We start from the raw sequence: 19,527 nt of genomic DNA on the forward strand, positions 1-19,527 counted from the left end.
TAAATACCTAATTTGCTCATCACACTATGCTTGAATATCTTATTAGTGATATGGGAATTTACTGCTTCCTGAAACATAAAATCTGTATTTGAACAAAACTTAATGTTAGAAGTCTTCTTTATAATTTTTTTAAATCTCCCTGTGGTTCCATACACCAAGTTCTATAACCTGTGACCGAACAAGTTTGATCTCTCTTACAAATAACAACACATCACACATTTGAAGATAGCTATAACTCATCCCCACTCACATATCATACTCATTCTGTAGCAATTCCTTCTCTTAGATGTGACAGATAATTTTTCTCTACAGTTTTATCCCTACAACTTTTCCTTTGAAAATAAAGACCATATTCTATTTCTTTTTAGTTCATCACATGCTTAGCAAAGAGATATTATGTTCAATAAAACCCTAATATTTGACAGACATATATCAATATCCATAAAGATCTAAGAAACCACCCATAAATTAACTTCTTTATTGTGCTATTGCTTATGAAGATTTTTTAAATAAGCAAAAGAACATGTTTTAGATTTACAAATGTATACTCTATAACTATTTATAGAATTTTTGAAAATAGTATTAGTTGCTTACAAGCTGTTGAAAATATTTAAAATTTTACATGTGGCCGGATAGCCTATTAGTGGAAGGCACAGAGTAGGCACCCGAAAACTATCACTTCAATACAATAAAGTTTTTGTCATGTTACAGTTTGGTTTTTTGAACAAAGTTGTTACATATCACAGAATTTCACATCTGAGTTAAACTAGAAATTTCAGCTTGATAGTCTGTTTTCCCTTTTCTGTTAAGCAATGTAAATGTTAAGATGAGCTTACTTGAAAAAAATATTGCTTATGATAAAATGAAAAAAAATACTGCTTTTGTTTAGATTAAAACTGCTGATCTAAGATGAAGTTTTATGCTGAATTATCCATTCTTATCTTAAAGGAGAAAATAATAAAAAGTTCTAGTCAAAAACTGATGATTAAAATAGGTTTTCTTTTAGGCTGCTGTTATAAAGGGGGGGAGCCTACGTCATATTTAATTTTAGTTAACATAATTTCATATTACTTTGTAAACCAAACTAAAGTTCTGCTTGATCCTACTGATATGATTAAACATACTATTAAACATACTATGGAAAAATTGACTACACTATGTCAAAATAAACAGCAGCAATGGCTCTAAAATGCTCATATCACATTTGACTCCGCATCATGTTATAATCATCTAAGTTAATATTCCACTAGGAAAAACAATAAAAGACAGTTTATAATTATATATATTATATATATAATTATATATTGATATATAGTAACTCTTCATAAGAATATATCCACATTTTGTACTTGAAAACATAACATAAACAGCTGACAGAACTTGTCTACATATTGAAAAAAAAATATTCTACAATATAAAAGAAAGACAATGTTAAATTATGTAGAGAAAACACATCTTAATGATTATATTTTAAATGAGTGACTATAAACTTGAGAAAGAAACACCAATTGTGCTTATCAGCTATATTACTTTGATGTTAATATCATATAATACAAGGTTTTGCATATATTAGACCCTTGTAAATTCTGAATAAATGAAAGAATGAATGAATACTAGTCTAGCAACATGAACTTCCTTTTCATACATCCTCCACCGGACCACAATTTTCTTTGCAAAATAATGATGTTGTATTAGATGAATCTGAACTATCCTAGATAATTCTTAAAGATATAATTCTAGAAGTACAGGATGCTCTACTTGTAATGTTTTAATTATATTATTAAATAAGTCCTATTATCTTAAGTCAACTTTGAGCTGAAATCTCTTAGGGCTATCGTACTGTACTATAGGATTTAGGGATTACTGGAAAAGGTGTTTTGAATAAATATTAATAAATAATTTCAAAAGAGCTTATAGTTAAGGTGAAAGTATTCTGGTAAAATTTAAAATATTACTAGATATAATTACATTATCTAATTTCAGACGTGGGTATTTTGTAAACTAAAAATATCAATCGTTTTTAGATTATTTATATGAATGTAAAATCCTATTAAGCATAGTTGAACACTTTATTTTGGTATAGACTCCTCATATTTTTATTCAGCACAAATATCTATTCAAAGCACTTTCATTGCACCTTGTGATAAACACAGTTTACTAGTCAAACTTTTATTCCTATTTCAAGAACTAGTTCTAATATCCTCTGTGCAGTCTTCCTTGACTTTTTACATTCAGAGGTAGTTAGTCGCTCTCCTTACCTCAAAAGCATTTCAAAAATACTGTTCTGGTGGGTGTTTCTCACAGTAAATTTGTAATTACTCTTTTTTTTTTTTTTCAAGTTACACAGACTACCTGATGGCAGAGTCTGCATTCTTCATTTGTATACCCTTCCTGTCCAGTACAATGTCATGCACACAGCAAAAGTTAAAACATATGGTGAATAATAATACAAGTAACAGTAATTAGTACTTGTTGAACACACATCAGCAACTGCGCTACATTTTTTCCACACAGCTAACTACAAGTCAGGTTTTCTCCATTACTAAGAAGTTGAGCTTTGAGAGTTGAAGTTATTGCTCAAGACCAGATAGTTAACAAGGGCCAAGTATAAACTCAGCCTAATTCTCCAACCTCAGAACTAACTAGCAATGGTGGGCAATTTGGTTTTATCTTTCCGCTGGGAGAAAAAAACCTAAGATTTTTGTAGCACTTCCAACCAATACCATGTTTAATCCTCACAGAAACCCTAATGTAATACAATGGTACTACTTTACAAATATGGAACTAGAACTCTTGATAGTTCACATAACCTGCACAGGGTCTCAAACACAGCAGGTAGCAAAAGTGGACTAAAATCCAGTCAATAAAAATTGAATTCTCCTACTGAGGACTACTGGATGCTAAGACCATAGGAAACTGTGGTGTGGTGTTAATACACAGCTTAAAGAAGATCTAAACCAACACTGTTCATTAGTATTCTTTCTTTTTTACTTTTTATTTCAATGTCAAGAGACTCTTCTTTAAATGGAGAAAATTAGAAATGGTTTTCTTTTACTGAGTAAAAGTAGAAAGTGAAAAAATATTTAAGAAGATAATTGAAATTGAATTAACTGATTTGATTTATTTTATTTATTTGAGAGAGAGAGAGAAAGCACAAGCAGGGGGAGGAGCAGGCAGAAGGACAAACAGGCTCCTCACTGTGCAAGGAGCCCAATATGAGACTCAATCCTTCCTAGGATCGTGACCTGAGACAAAGGCAGAAGCTCAACTGACTGAGCCACCCAGGCATCCCAAATTAACTGATGTTTTAACTACAGTGTGATAGGAAAATTAATTCTATATAGTATTCTATAGAATAGTATTCTATAGAGAGTTGAAAATATCTTTGATAAACATTCTAAGTTTTTCTAATTATTCATTAATTGTATGGCTGTTATTGACAATAAAGTAACTAGCTATGCTGATTTATAGTAAGTTAATAAATAGATTTTGAGTCCAAAACACAGAAGTACCAAGTACCAAATACTATGTGCAATTTCAATGTCCATGTCTTCTTTGTGTTTATACCAATACTGATGCAAACTGTAAGTACTTTAACTGCCCCAACCTATTGAGAATAAATTGGGAACTAGTAATGATCAAAAGATATCACAAAATGAAAATGAAATTGCAGTGTGACTAAAGAAAAATTATGAAAAATAAACTAAATTATCATACAGTGTAAGATAGTATGGACTTGAACACCTCAAAAGAACCTATGCTATCACAATCTCTATCACATATATGCTTTAAATGGTAATGACTTTCGGCAAAATAATATCCACTGCACAACATTAATATTTATTCATATGAAATTTATCAACTTTATAGCTTTCTTGGGTTTAACTATAAATATCCTTCGATTTTATAAATGGATAAGGGCTATAAGCAAGGCATTTATATCTAGTTTTATGTTGTGAATTTTGAAGTGGTAATATATAAAAGCAATATATTATTGTGGGTTCATGAGAATATCAATGACTTTTAGGAATTAAAAACACTGGCAAATTCATATTTATGACAAAGTGAAGTAGTTATCTTTAATACTGAAACAGATAGATATTTGAGTATATCGCAAATTATAATTTAAGACTTCTAAGAAATTTAGGTGAATGCTTTAGCTGGTCATATTGTAAATATTTATGCATTAGTTTAGCAAATATTACTTAAGTATGTCTATGGTTCAGAAACTGTTCTAAGCACTGGGAATGCAGCATGAACCAGACCTACCCACTCCTTACCTCAGAGGTAAATTTTATAGGACAAGCCATAGGGCAAGTGGTTACAAACACAGGCAAAGTACAGAGTACAATGGTGAGTTATAACAGAAAAACCTAACTTTCCTGGAGGTGACAATTTAAACTAAAATTTCAAAAGGGAATTAAAATGATCTGCTTGAAAGGACGGAAGGAATATTTCGTAAAAGTGGCTTCAAGTAGAAAAGAACGTAGTATGTTCTAAACTAAAAGAATTTCCGTTTGGCCAAAAAAAACCAAACCAAATCAAAACAAACAAACAAACAAAAAACCAGAGTGACTGCGAGAGTCATACAGGATGAATTTGGAAATATGGACAAAAGCCAGATCATGGAATCTCCTGTGTGTCATCACGAAGTCTTGGTTTTATTCCTAAGGTCATGGAGAAGCCATTGGAAGCATTAAAGCAGTGGTGTAATTCTGACTACATTGTAGAGCTTGGAATAGAAGAACAAAAACTACTTTGTTTTCTCTAAAATATCTAGAAAAAACTAAGAAACTATTTTTGCATTATGTTTACTGACTCATTTAAAATGTCTATTAAATGACTCACTGTCTGCGTATACCCCGTAACTCTTTGAGTATCTAATCAGCTACTAAGTCTATAAAATTTTCCTTGTACCAGATTGATATCTCTATTTCTTCCACTCTATCTCACTCTCTTAAAGGAGAGGGTCATCTAGTATCTTTATTTTCTAGAACACATCCTGGTACGCAGTAGGCATTCCAGGTATGTCTGGTGAGCTGGAATTATATTTATAAATAATACTGCCTTGATGTCAGTCGATTCCAATTTAGAAATGTGGCCCTGCTAAGAATCAAGTTTTCAAAGTCTATTTTATTTCTGAAAATACAGCTAAATATTGAGTGTTTTCAAAAACATTAATAGACGTAGGGTGATAGGTCTCCTCTACTTCTAACATTGACATTTTTAACCCAAAATGTTAAAAGTTTGTGTCTCAAATGTAACAATTAGCCCTCTGAAATCACTGAAATAGTGGATTACTGGAGAAGTATCAGAAGGACCAATTCTAATTAATATAGAAATTTGATAAAAGTATAATAATTTAAGTCACTGAAAAAATAATAATACCATTTAGAATGTTTTCCATACACATACCTAAAACATAAATAACTGAGAAATATTTCAAAAGTAGATGGCATTACCAAATGGCTATTATATTCAGCAACATTATTTTAGAAAGAATATGGGAAAGGATGAAACATGTATTAACTCTAAAATAGGAGATAATAATAATTGAGAAAACTTGAGCACTGATTTAGAATTTATCAAGGAAGTACTATGCTTAATTAAAATTTAATGTGCTTCAAAATTTTTAGATTGAGTAATTTTCAAATCACTTTATTGAATCACTTACTATTATTCTCTTTTTAAAATGAATTATTTTTCCTAGTTCTATAAAATATTAATTTGTAACCCCAGAGTTTCTCATATCACTTCGTGGCAAACTTTGACTAAAGCAGTATTTCTATTATTACTTGATTTATGTAATAAACTTATGTTTGAGAGTTACCTGTCTTTTATTCGATGGGTTACAGAGGAATTTGTCAATGTTATCTCATGCAACTTTCCAAAGAGAGTGAAAAAACTGAAAAGAAGGGTTTTTCCTCAGTATTTTAATAATATTTACACTTTTTAAATTTCCTGGTACTAAGGAAAAGTGTCTACTTGATTAAGCAAATCATCAATTTTATCAAGACTCCTATATTCTTAGCAGTGGAAATATGGTAAGAAAGTGATTAGAAAAGCAAGGTGATATTGATTTAATTCTTTAAAGGAGACTACTACATGTTAAGAATTCATTTTAGTATGCTTATTAAAGAGAACTAAAGTACCTTCAGTATGAATTTTGATGGAAATGAGCTTCTGAGATATTTCTATAGGATTTTCAACCAACTTAGGTAAAGATGTCTTGATTTTTCTCCTTTGTGTACACTAAGCACAGAATGCTTTCCATTACTTACATCATGCTCTGTATAAACCATGTTCAACCACACTACGTAAACCATAACCAGTTTGGAGAATATATGATGATGAGTTGGAAACAGAGTTGGATTAGGTATTTTGCACTTGAAACATGGTCAATTAATATTTCCACCAAAGTGTATATTGATATAAATTAAGTCCCTTTATTTTTGACACTACACTGATTTTTTTTTCATGAACTGCTCAATGAAACTTGCTACCAAGTAACAGAAAAATACACTTGCTATAATTCCTAATTTTGTAAAAGGTAGGCTTATGTTAATTAACTAGAAAATTACCAACATATGATTTGGCCTTTTTTTCTATAAAAATTCGAAAGTTAATAGATATTTAACTTTTATCTCCATATTCTCAATGAATAGCTGTTACCTTTTCAAATGAGAAATCTCAGTACAATCATATAGCTCAGGAAATAAGTAATTAAGATATAGAAGAGCAAGCTTTATAAAATAATCACCAGACAGAATTTTTTCATTTTGCCCAAATTATCTATTTTCTTAATTGTTAAATAGCATCTGTGTAACATAAAAGTTTCATGCAAATACTGAAAATTACTACATAGGATAAATCATCAATGTGTAAATATGTACACTTAGAAACTAGCTATTTTATTTTCAAATTATCTCGACATCATAACTGGCATGTGATATGCAATAGATATTTAATACTTGTTTTTCATCTTTTTTATGCATTCTTTTCTTTCTACATTTACCCCCACCCCCGCCCAACATTTGCATTTCCTTTAAGGTTTTTTTTTTTTTTTTTTTGTGCTTTCAAATTATTCAGGTTTTCGCTATTACTCTCTGTATTTTTCAGCTACTTTACACTTTTTTTTTTTTCCACTTCCTACATCTTGGCTCTCTTTCAGCTCATTCTCTAATTAGAATCATTACCAAAATATAGCCTTGGCTGTAACTAAATGGGCACAAGTAAAATAACATCCAATACCTCTATGAGTAACAACTGCAAGCTCTTTAGTTCTTTCTATCTGTTCAGCATTTCTTGGTCTTCTCCTTGTACTCTGTGTATCTGCTTGATGAGGAGAGAGCCCGTCCTTGGACGTGTTGGGGTCCAGACCTGAATTTCTGAGATTCGTAACTTGCACTCGCTGTTCCTCGGATAGTCTATGGATGGTGACAGCTGTAACACTGGATACAGTAACATCTGCAGATGTGCTAGCAACAGCAAAAGCACCAGTGGTAGTCCTGTTATGCTCCTCTAACTCACCAGTGGAGGTAGTGTGGGCCAATGTAGAAGAACCTGTGGGACACAGTAGCACTAGATGCTAACTTTTTCTTTTAAATTTTATTTTTTTTCTGATAATTTAATAAATTATATTCCCTTCTATTACCTTAAGGATAATCAACATGAAGACGCAAAACACAAACACGCTACTAGAATGTGAAGTAACCAGATCAGATGATTGCTTTGTATCAATCAACCTATGATAGATATCACACACAAATATACCACATTTTAACTGTAATACATTGGGGGGGGAGGCGAAATAGTAAACCCTTTATGTGGCCCTGAATCAATCTTCTTTGTTATTTATCTACAGATGAATATTAGCAAGGAATGCCTGGCAAGTGACAAATTTTGACAGAATGGGTAACTGTGTAACCACACTTTTCTCAAAAGCATGCTTTGAATAGTCTGTGCCATATCTCCTCATAATTTCTGGGAAAAATATCAAACCTTTCTATTTTAAGATAAGCAAGTGAAGGAGAATTTAAAATCAAAGCCAAAATTAAAACAAAATGATTAAAAAAAATAAAACTCTGAAATAACTATTCTATGTAAATGTCTATCCTAACCTCGCTTGCCAGAAAGCAGCTACATGATAAAATATTCAATGTCATGAGATATACATGCTTTGGACTTTAGTGGGTTGTTTTTGGAAGTTGGGTAATATTTTTTGCTCCTTTAAAGTAAAATTTGAGATTAAACAATTTTCAACTAATTAAAAGTAAACGATCATTATATTTAGAAATGATTGAAAACTAATAGTTTGGAACATTTATTCATACAAAACTAGCTTTAATAAATGGTTGAGAATATCCAAATATCTCATAAGCATTCCATGGCATATATTTCTCTACATTCTTAACCTTATTAAAGTTTCACAGTAATTTTAAAATAGATTTTAAAGATGCCAAATTAGGGTTTTCGTTTTCTTTTCACCTAAACCTTTTTAAAAGATTGTCCATGGTAGTATATAATTCTTACAAAATGAAAAAAGTAACCTTATAATAGAAGTATGAAATGGAATGAAGATATATTCAAAATGATCTTGACATCTAAAATGCTTAACAAGAAAAAAATACTGAATTTTGGAAGTACAGCTACTAATTAGGAATAATCATTAGGTCCTGGTTTAAAAACTTCTGAGTATTTTTTAAGGCCAATGAGTAGTATGTTTTCACATACTTGCCTTCTCAATAAACTACATCTTGAGCTTCTATCCACAAAGTATAAATAGATATTGTAGACAAAAATACATAGGAATATCTTAACCATTCTGCAAAAGGAAAATAGTTTTACCAGTTAATGTGGTTTGGGCATGCTCTGCCTCTTTTTTTTTCCTCTTGTACTGCAGGCAGGTGGGTGGTAGGGCCGGTAATTCTGATTTCTCCTTTAAAGCCAGAAAGGAAGTCAAACACAGGGTCCTCTCATTCATAAGTAAACAAAGGGACACATGTCTGCTACGAATTCTGCCAGCCTAAATTGTTATACCTTGGTTAATTTGATTGAGAAATTCAGAAGTAAATTATTGTATTTTGAGGCAACCAAGGGTAAATGAGGTATGACAATTATGAGATTATTTTAAAAACCTTTAATATACTCTAAAACATCAGTCAGGAAGAAGTTGCTATTGAATATTTATTCAAGTCATTTTGTGAAGATTACGATCTCCTAAATCCATGTTGGTTATGCAAATTGGCCAGTAACATTTACTAAGCTAATATTAGTAAGATTTTTCTTTAATCACATGATTAAGCACTAACTATGCTTACAATACTAACACGTAGTAATTAACCTCATGGTTAATCAGACATTTGAAATGCCCATGTGCTTATTACTATAAAAACAATTACGTGATCCATCTTATTCACCTGGGGAATTTAACTGCACCTTCCCCTTTAGAAAGGAAGTATAAAATCAGGGAGGATGAAAAACTAATACTTTAAAACTTTTCATAATTTTATCATAATTTCCAGGCTTTCAGTTTTAGTTTAAAAAAGGAAACCACTTAACTATACACATAAATTGCAAAATACAATCTAAAATTATGAAAAAGAATTTATACTCTATCTCGAATCTCAATATTCTAACCTTACTCTAAGGAGTAAACTGGATAGTTATGTTCCATCACTGAAGTCATTACGGTTAGTCACAAATCATCTCTTGTGTTTGGGTCAATAATTCTGGGATAATTCTTGGAATGTGTCTAGGTTGCTTCTGTAACTAATCCAAGACCTACAGATCAATTCCAAACACCCATTTTCTTGAAGACAAGATAAATACAGGCCTTGACCAAATTTGAGAGTTAAAACTGACCTTTCTTAGCCTTTAGATCCAGGATTTGCTAGCAATTCCAGACTTAAAATCTTCAGTAATAGAGCTCTAATTCTAGCTAATGGTGATGGTGGTTCACTATCCTCTCAGCCTGAATGCAGAACAGGATGGAGTGTTGGAATGAAGGACTGAAAAAATAATTTATCTAAAAACCACGGTCCAACCAGATATATATTTCAACCAGATATTTTGCTAACTAGTTCCTATGTTTTATGTATATTTTGTGTGCATATTCCTTCTTCCCCATGCTAGAATGCAAGCTCCCCAAAAGCTGAGATTTTTGTTTTTCTATTCTATTCACTGCTGAATACCTAGCATCTAGAGCGGTGCCTGGCACACAGTAGATGCTCAAGAAATATTCATCAAAAGAAAGAATAAATGAATAAAGTTAATAATAACGTTAAAATAATATTAACAATAATAATAAAGAACAAATTTCACAAATGAAATATGTTCATAATTTTTAGCATGGCAAAGTCATATTTCAAACATATAATGAAGAGAAATTCCAAAGGGAGGAAAACTGACAATTTTGTTTTTAACTTTCAAAGACATCATTTTGAAAAAGTGTGGAATCTGAAGATTTATTTGCATAAGTGAGAGTTACTTGAAGATTTGTGTCATAATTCCCAATCCCTTAAAAGTATACAATGTTCATGTGAAATGGGTTTACTTAGAATGTTCAAATTTCTGTAGAGTGAAAAGTAACTGTATCTTATAATAGTAGGAGACAGAAGTGCATCTAAAGGTGCTTAAATATGTTTGATATATAAAATGGAACAACTTCTATAAAAAATAACATTGATTTCCTTTGTAAGGCAATAAAATCATCCATCACCATACAGTTATATCATATATTATATAACCATTTTTCTAAAATGTAGACCAGTTTAGAGTACTGGTTTTGGTACCACTTTAAATTGGCAGTGTGTGAAACACAGATTTTTAAATTGTCAAAATGCACCATTTACCATTTAACCGTTTAAAAACACTCAACATTTTTGCATACATAACTGTTTTATGAGGTAATTGCCAATGTTAGAAAAGTCTTAGGATTATGTATACCAACAATTCATTGTTAAATATATTATATAGCTAATCCAATAATATATTTTGTTTTCTTTCAAAAATTTAAGTATGCTACACAATTAAGTAAACATTACCTTTAATAGCACAGTATTAAATTCATGTTACATGACATACAACCCAAATTAAAGAATAAAATGTACATTCAGAAAATCCATTCTTCATCTGAAAACAAATTATGTATACAAGATGTGTTTTTCACAATTAGATTATCCTGCCATTAAATTGCTTGAGATATATTTAAAAATTAGATGTTTACAATATAAATACAGGTCTATATATTTTATTAATATTCCTTAATAAAACATTTCTCAATATAACAAAAATAAAATGAAATGGTTTACATATATAAGCATGCTTCTGTAAATAACTATATGTCATCTTTGGAACTATGATAATGGAAAATGACATATGTTACACATGTAAATTGGCAAATATATTTAACAGTAATCCTTACAATATTAAATTTGGATTATTTTATGTATTATAATGAAAACTATGTTTTTGAAGGCTTTCTTATTTCAACAATATATCTTCAAGAGACTAAGCATAATTCATATAAAGCCATGTCATTTAGAAAGTGTAACAAATGAAAACTCATTTCATAATTGAATTTTAATCTATGATGAAATTTTTAGCCTTACAGATTTTAAAACAATTTTGTGCCACTCCGCTTTGTAATTATTGTTTAACTTGTCACAGAACTGAAGAACAGAATATGTTGCTAGAGATATGAGTGGATGGTCCAATACGTATACAGCTACATAAGTACATGTTAAAGATAATTACATATTCAAAGAAGTGGCTTTTAGATATTTATGTCTGGCATGTTATTTTATATAAAAATATATTCTGTTTCATTAATTTTAGCATTTCAAGTGAAACATCTGAATGAACGTTTAACAAAATAATTTTAAGTGAATAATTTTGTGGCATTACGAAATATAAATGAAGAAAAATGCAATAAACATTTAACATGAAAACATGCAAAAAGGAAAAATATACAAAATAACATCAAAATAAAATCTAAATACAACTAATGCAACAATTCTATCTGAGCCATTATTTAAATATTCTACAAATTTTAGCATATGTAATTTAATGTGTATGTTGTAAGTTCTTTTATTTACTATTACTTGGATGAAACTTAAATATGTCAATAAGTGAGGTAACTCTTGAAAACTAATTGCAGTATGTGAGAATGAGTAAAACAAAGCCACTGATTTGTTACATGCTATAATTTTTAGGAAGCGTATTATAGTCAGGTACATAACTTAGGTATTTTGCATGTTAAACACTATTAATTCCAGTATCCTAAAATCAATATAGCTTAGTATTTTTCAGTACAAATTAGTGGATGTATCTGTACTTTGAATATTCAACTTAGAGAAGAGATGGATAAACTGAAAGTACCCCTCAAAGTGTAAAAGAAACATAAATAATCTACTTGATTAACTGTTATCTAGTATAAAATTGTCTGAATAGGAGAATTTTAAGTGAAACAATCCTGAAAAAAAGTAGTTTATAAGTTAGTTTTAAGGAACAGGTCTGTATTAGTCTTATAGTTTTTATTTTAGATTAAAATGCTATATTTATGTTGAAATTACATAAGATTATGATATTAAAATATCTAATTAAATGAATATAAGATACTCTTGATGATAAGATGTACCTCTAAGGGAAAAAAAAAAATTCTACCAATTCAATTGTGACATGACAACGTAAAAACCCTGTCACCTACATTCAGATTTCTGAAATGTTAAAATGTGAAAAGATATTGATCATCATAGAGTTAAAAAGAAATCATTAATTCAAGTAACAGATTTTCTATGATCACAAATTAATTTATTTAGGTGTGTACTAATTTAAAAATAGAACTGAAACCTTAAATATAAATTGTCTTCCTGAATTGAATATGTATTTATGTTTCTATTTATATTATATATTTCTATTCAAATTTCTAAGCATTAAATAGGGAAGTTAGTATTAAATTTTGCAAATGGATTTGTTATTGTTTATCAGGTACAAGTGATCAAGCTGATTTAATATGCAAAGTGAGTGAATAAATATTTGCAATCTAAGCTGAAACTGATGATAGCAAGATTTAATGGTACATCTACTAAATTTGCACTTACTGTGAGTAAATAAACAATTATAAAACAAATATTCAACAAGATATTTACTGTCAAGTTGTTTACATGCGAGATAAAAATCCCATATTCTGAATTGTTTGAAATGTTGATAAATCCACATGCCAAGCAACCATAAATACCTTTATCTAAATGAAATATAGGAAATATCAAAAGTTTTAGAAAGTATATGGAGAGTACTGTATAGGGCAACCATGACAAAAACTATATATAAAAAATATATATGATAAATATATATTTAAAACATATATATTGTAAATGTCTGAATGTTATACTAAATATCACAATTTGGTTATAAAAATGTGAGAGAACAGACATCTCATTTCTTAGTACTAAAAATAAAGAGCGTGCTAGGGAAAACTTTTTAAATACAGAGTTGTAAGAGTCTTGAAGATCACTCTCTCTCAAAGGACCATTTCTTGTTTCACCTAGTTGATTAAAGTAAAGTTGCAGAATCGAATTTTTTCATTATATATTCCTCTTCAAACCCTTTGGAAGTCTCGACTATGTATAGTGGTGGATCCTTGGGGGTCATTTTTTAATGTGCCCAACCACAAACACACACCACTTGTAGGAATAAATATCCACAAAATACAAACTGAAGTCTTTAGCATAACTAAGCATAATGTTCTTCCATAAGGTCACAATACTGACATAACTTAAAGGGCTGGGTTTCAGAATAAAATTGTTGTCACCCTTGTCACATTTCATAAGAATATGAGAAAGGGACAGATTACCCCTCCACATCTTTCTAAAACCATCTCCTAGAGTCTTGCATTTTTAGGCTTCTCTCTTGCAGCAACTCTTATCTCTCAGCTAAAGTAGAAGTATCTGTCATTCAACAAACAAAATGTAACTTAACACACCCTTGTTTAATTTCCTTCCACACCAAATCTTGTGGAATAGCTGCCAGTTACCTTGGAAGACATAAAGTTGCTATTAAGAAAAATAAGTACTAATATCCTTTATTTCAAAGTGTTACATCAGGAATACCTTCACTTTCAGAGTCTTGCTATCCCTGATAATTGATATGTATTAATAACTTTTCAAAAGTAGAAAGGATGTCTCAAATGTATGCAACCCCACTTCCCCTTGAATTTGTTTAATGTGTATAATGAGAAAAGAATGAATAGGGCTAAACGTACTACTCTCTTATTTCTAAAAATAAATAAATAAATATTTTACTTTGTGTCAATGACTATTTATTGTTAAATGTATTTTTAAGGATGTAAATATAAGAAATTGAACCTGTTCAGATGTGTTCAAACACTCCATTATAATATAACTGCAATTGATATGGCATATGATAGAAAAAAAGGAAAAGAGAGGAAGAAACATCCAAGAACATATAAATCACTCCTTCATTTGTGTTTTCTCAAATGGGGGTAGTATTTCCCTTCTCTTCTATTCTCCAGCACCCTTTTCACCCCTCAAAAAATATCTTACAATAATGATATTTGGCATTGTGAAGGAAAAAGGAGAGAAGTAAGGGAAAGGAACTGGTGAAGTTACTCTATCCATCTATCATGGTTAAAAGGAAAAATAAGAGGCTTTATTCTGACCCAGCCCATCAAGTCCCTGAGTCCTTCTCACCTTGACTATTTGACTGTATCCATGTTTACCCTCTATTTCTTTCTATAATGGCCTCTAGTTTGCGGAGGGTGGATGTTCTTCATTTTTCATTAATTTTAAGTGTTCCTCTTTTTCTAAACCCTAAAGTACAAAGTTTAGTAACACTGGTTTTATATATGTGATATGATTTAAAGGGAACCGAGGAGCTATCCTGACCCCATTTTTTTCTGTGTTCCCGGGTGGTATTGAAAGATGCTCTTTGGGATTTAGGCATTGCCCTCTCAAGATTTTCCTCTTAAAACCACACAAATACCTACCTTTCTGGTTGAGAGAACACACATCCTAGAGTAATTGCTTAACTATTCAGTTTGAGTAAGTTTAAAGTCCTCCTCAAAGTAAGTACAAAATAAGACACTTTGGAAATACGTTTTTGAGGCTTGTAAAGCTTGCAATAGATCAGTGAATGCTCCTGGGTGAGGCATTTACCATAAATTGATACCTGGTTCCATGTGATTGTTGTATGATTGTAAGAACTGGGTTCATTACTAACAAGTGTGGTGTAAAGGAGGTGTGGGCGGGTGGGAAAGGACTGACATAATGAAGGAAAGACTATTAACAGTGTTCATCATTGAAAGGTTGCTGAGCAACTGGTGAGTATCTGCATAAATATGTTAAAGTAGAGCAGCCTAATAAGAAACTGAAGCCAAGAAAGGTTTTATTCTCCTGCATCATACACTCTGTAAGACACTTTTTATTCTATAGCAGCTAATTAATTAGCAGCAGAAGTGATCTGCTTGAAAATAAATGCCAATCTTGGCTGAGAAACGTAGCATGTTGGAGGAAAAAAAAAACCTTCAGAAATAGTAAGAACCTGTAGTGTTCATCTTCAAAAGCTACCATTAATCAGAAAGGCACATATATTTCACATTATATTGGGGTATTATGTATAATTATCTGTTAGGATATTTAAAATATATATTTCCATATTGAAAGGTAAATTTTTATATTCCTTTATGTAATTACTCTGCCAAGTTCCTTTTTTAATTTTTTCACCAAGAATACATTTTATTTCAAAAGAGTATGCAAACACTATCTTTTAATATCATCAATAAAATAAAGGTATGAATACTATAACAATGATGGCTGAAATTTACATTTATACTTGTCTTCAAATATGTTTTGGTTCTTTAGTTACAGAAACAGATGTGTTAAAATTGAGAGCTAAAATGTGGACATCTGACTGAGGAAGATCTCAAAAATCATCTATTCTAACATTGTGACATCTGGCCAACTCTCTTTGACACTTTCTAGTCTAGGAGTAGAAAGTTTGATCCTCTGGGTGATACATATCAGAAGGTTAATTAGAGATTCCTTCACTCAAATCTTCCCTGGGGAAGAGACACGTAAGTTTGTATTTAAAATACAAAGGAATCCCTTCTCTTTTAGGGCAGAAGTTACTTGGAAAAACAGGGGAAAAAAGAGCAAAATATGAACAAAGAGATTCAGCAAGGGACTTCTGCTTTTACATTTTTTGTAGATATTGGAAAAATAACTTTATCTTGTATTTATTCTAGAGAAAGCAAATATTATTTACTTATGAATCTTCCTATTCCTCATCATTTCTACACTGAAGAAAGTAAAGATTTTTCCCTTTTCTATGTTGCAGTTGCATTTCAAATAGCTGACTTTAAAACCTGAGGCATTTCATCTTCTCTTTCCCTCCTCTTTTTTCTTTCACAAACATGAATTAAATAACTACTGTGCATCAAGCACAAATACATCCCCCCAACAAACATCCACACACTCTTTCTCACACGTATCCCATCCCTGTCTTGTAAGTAAACAGTCATGAATTTAAAAAATCAGAGTCATGGAATATGTTCAATGAAAGACACATAGAGAACTATGAAAATACAGTGGGGAAGCCCTTAGCTATTCTTCCAAAATAGGACAGACTTTCTAGTGGAAAAGACATTGGAATTGAGTGTAAAGGATGAGCAGATTTCATCCGGTGCATGAGGAATTAGAGAATATCCTAGTCAGAGGTAGTAGCTCAGAAAAAAGGTGCGGCAGGGGAAAACGCAAGACATGCTGAGGCAATTGCAAATTATTTGGTATGGCAGGAATGAAGAGAAAGTGGTAGCAGATTTGGTAGGCAGAGACCAATGCCTGAAGAGCCAAGAAATTTTGGTGGGAAAAGGATGCTTGAAAAGATAAGTCATCAATGAAGTATATTAAGCGGGAGACTAACATGACAAGATTGTCACTTTAGAAGGATTGTAACTGCTGTAATGTGAACAAGGTACTCAAGCTATATGGACTAAAGGCAGGGCAAATATTTAGCTAACTCCACCATATGACTTTAAGTACCTTGAAATACGGTTGTTAGATTTAGTAAATAAAAACATGGGACAGTGACTTCAATTTGAATGTCAGAAAAACATTATTTTCCTATAAGTATGTCTGGAGCAACACTTGGGACAGATTTATAATAAAAACTATCCACTGTTTATCTGAAATTCAAATTCAACCAAGAATCCTGGATATTATATTATCTGGAAACCCTACTTTGAAAGCAATTCAGTCTTACAAACTCTGAAAATTTTCTGCATACCACACAAGTAAAAACTATTAAGAAATGTTGATTCACTTAATGTAATATGTTTGATTGATCTTATGAAACCTTATGGAATGCAGAGAGTAGGCATGATGACAGCACAAGAACATCTAGAGAAAATTCATACATCTTTTTATGAAATGAAAACTAAAAAGACAAGTTGAATGAGGTGTGCTAAGAACTTTTATTCTGTTTGTATTTAAATTCTACATTTTTCTTTTGTATTAAAAAATAGCTGATACTCTAGCCATTTCTTCATTATGAACTGTATATTCTATACTTGAAGAAGAAAATAATATTGAGAATTAAATCTATAGATGACTCATACAAAACATTGCCAAGCTTTCTTATTAATGCTTCAGTTCAAACAAACCTGAATTGAAGATATTTCCAGCAAGAACTTAATGGACTTTGAATTGTATCTAGCACTAGAAATGGCAATGAATACTGAAAAAAGATATCATCCTCAAATTATCAAGTAGGCCTTTTTGACCTGTAAGCCTTTTCCCATCCTGCTTTTTTCAGATGACAGAAAATATAAAATGAAAGTCAAAAATTCAGTTATCTCTCTTTATCCCTTAAATATATATATATATATGAATGTATATATAAATTCTGATTTATACAGAGACTTATAAACTCTCTCTATATATATACACACACACATATATCTTCCTGTAAAACTATATATGTATACATACTATGTATATCTAATTCCATAGAGAGACACACATACACACTATATACATATAAATCTATATCCTCTTAATTCTGAAAAAGCTTTCTGGAGTAAAGATATTCTATTTGATCAAGATCACATATATTTTAACTAACAGACTTTCTGATGAAAAAGATTAATTAAAGCAAGGGAAGGTTTCTTACCCATTAAAGTGGTTTTAAATATCTAAAATTTTATATCTAACCAGATGATTTTGGCTTATTGTAATTGCAATATACCAAAGGTAATAATATTAATATCCAAACGTTTTTCTGAAGTATATTTTTAATTTTTATAAAGGTGATAAAAACTTGCTCTTCTCACTTATGGGATGGTATCTTTGTATCTCCCCAATTTCAGAACAGAGTTGATTAAGACACTACAAATATGTTTGGCATTCCAATATGTTTACTTTAAGTGACTAGATAACAGAACTATTTAAACAAACATGTTATAAAGAGCAACACCATTTACTGAGTACTAATTATGTTCTAGACACAGTCATAATTAGTTTATTTCATCCTCAAATGTACCTATAAGCTGAGGATATTAAAGCTCAAAGCAGCTTCAAACATAAACTTACTCACTTTGCTAGTAAACCGGAAGCTGGGAATTGGACCTAAATAGTGCAATCCCAAAACCACAATCCTACATCCTGCAAAATCGGGTACACCTCTATTTAGCCTCCTCAATACAATATAGCATGTAAACACTTGTGTCTGAATCAACATGTAAGTTATTTATTTATGCTTTGTTTTCATTGTATTTCTTCCCCATTCCTTGCCTCTCCAACACATGTCTGTTTCTAGGTCCTTCTTGCAATTCCCTTGCCTCAGGGAAGGATGGTTCTGTAGGGTTAAAAGGGAGATTTGCTCTAAGATCTCTCCATATCTTTCATTTCCTAACAGTTTAGACCTATTCAGGGGATTACATCAAGTGACAGGAGAAGCGAGATGACTGGGGTAGAGGCTGGAGGGCCAAGGAGAGGCAATAAAGATCACACACACACACACCCTTCCCGGTCCACTGCGGGAAAAGTGGGAGGGTCCAGGAACCTGGACTCTCACCCTGGGCTAAGATTCTCATCTCAGACTTGTTATGGGAAGTGCAGAATCATTTGCTTTCAAGGAAAGTGTGGTTAATAAACAAGGACTGGGTGCCTTTCTCCCTACTGTCCGTACACTGCAAAGGCCCTTTCAATTCTTGTGCAACACAAGGGAAGAAGAAGGTGCCATCCTTTCTTCCACCCTCCCTCCAAAGGACCTGAACAGAATTTTCCTCCTGTTAGACACAATGGCAGCTCTCAAAGTCATTTGAATTCAAAAGAACAAAGTAACATTTATTGCCCATTCAAGTCTGTGGATAAATTCCCTACCTCTTTCACTTGCAAATACAGCCAAAATGCACACCACACCCTAATAGATTATCTTGCCTATCTTGACTATTATTTCAGCTTCATATATGATGCCTCTGTGTCCTATTTCCTCCTTCCATTATTACAG

General features: G+C 31.3%; 1 protein-coding gene across 3 annotated transcripts in view; it reads right to left on the minus strand.

The window, feature by feature from the left end:
- CSMD3 (CUB and Sushi multiple domains 3) overlaps window positions 1-19,527 on the minus strand; it is a 1,143,082-nt gene that overhangs the window by 675,823 nt on the left and 447,732 nt on the right. Inside the window, exon 7 of one of the 3 annotated variants that reach the window (XM_026495545.4) lies at window positions 7,252-7,563. The exons of the other annotated variants lie outside the window; for them this stretch is intronic. Within the exon in view, the coding sequence (XP_026351330.2) occupies window positions 7,252-7,563 (312 nt within the window). The remainder of the gene's footprint in view (window positions 1-7,251; window positions 7,564-19,527) is intronic. 3 annotated transcript variants of the gene reach the window in all.

The sequence above is a fragment of the Ursus arctos genome, unplaced genomic scaffold (genome assembly GCF_023065955.2).
Source record: "Ursus arctos isolate Adak ecotype North America unplaced genomic scaffold, UrsArc2.0 scaffold_6, whole genome shotgun sequence".
Classification (NCBI taxonomy): domain Eukaryota; kingdom Metazoa; phylum Chordata; class Mammalia; order Carnivora; family Ursidae; genus Ursus; species Ursus arctos.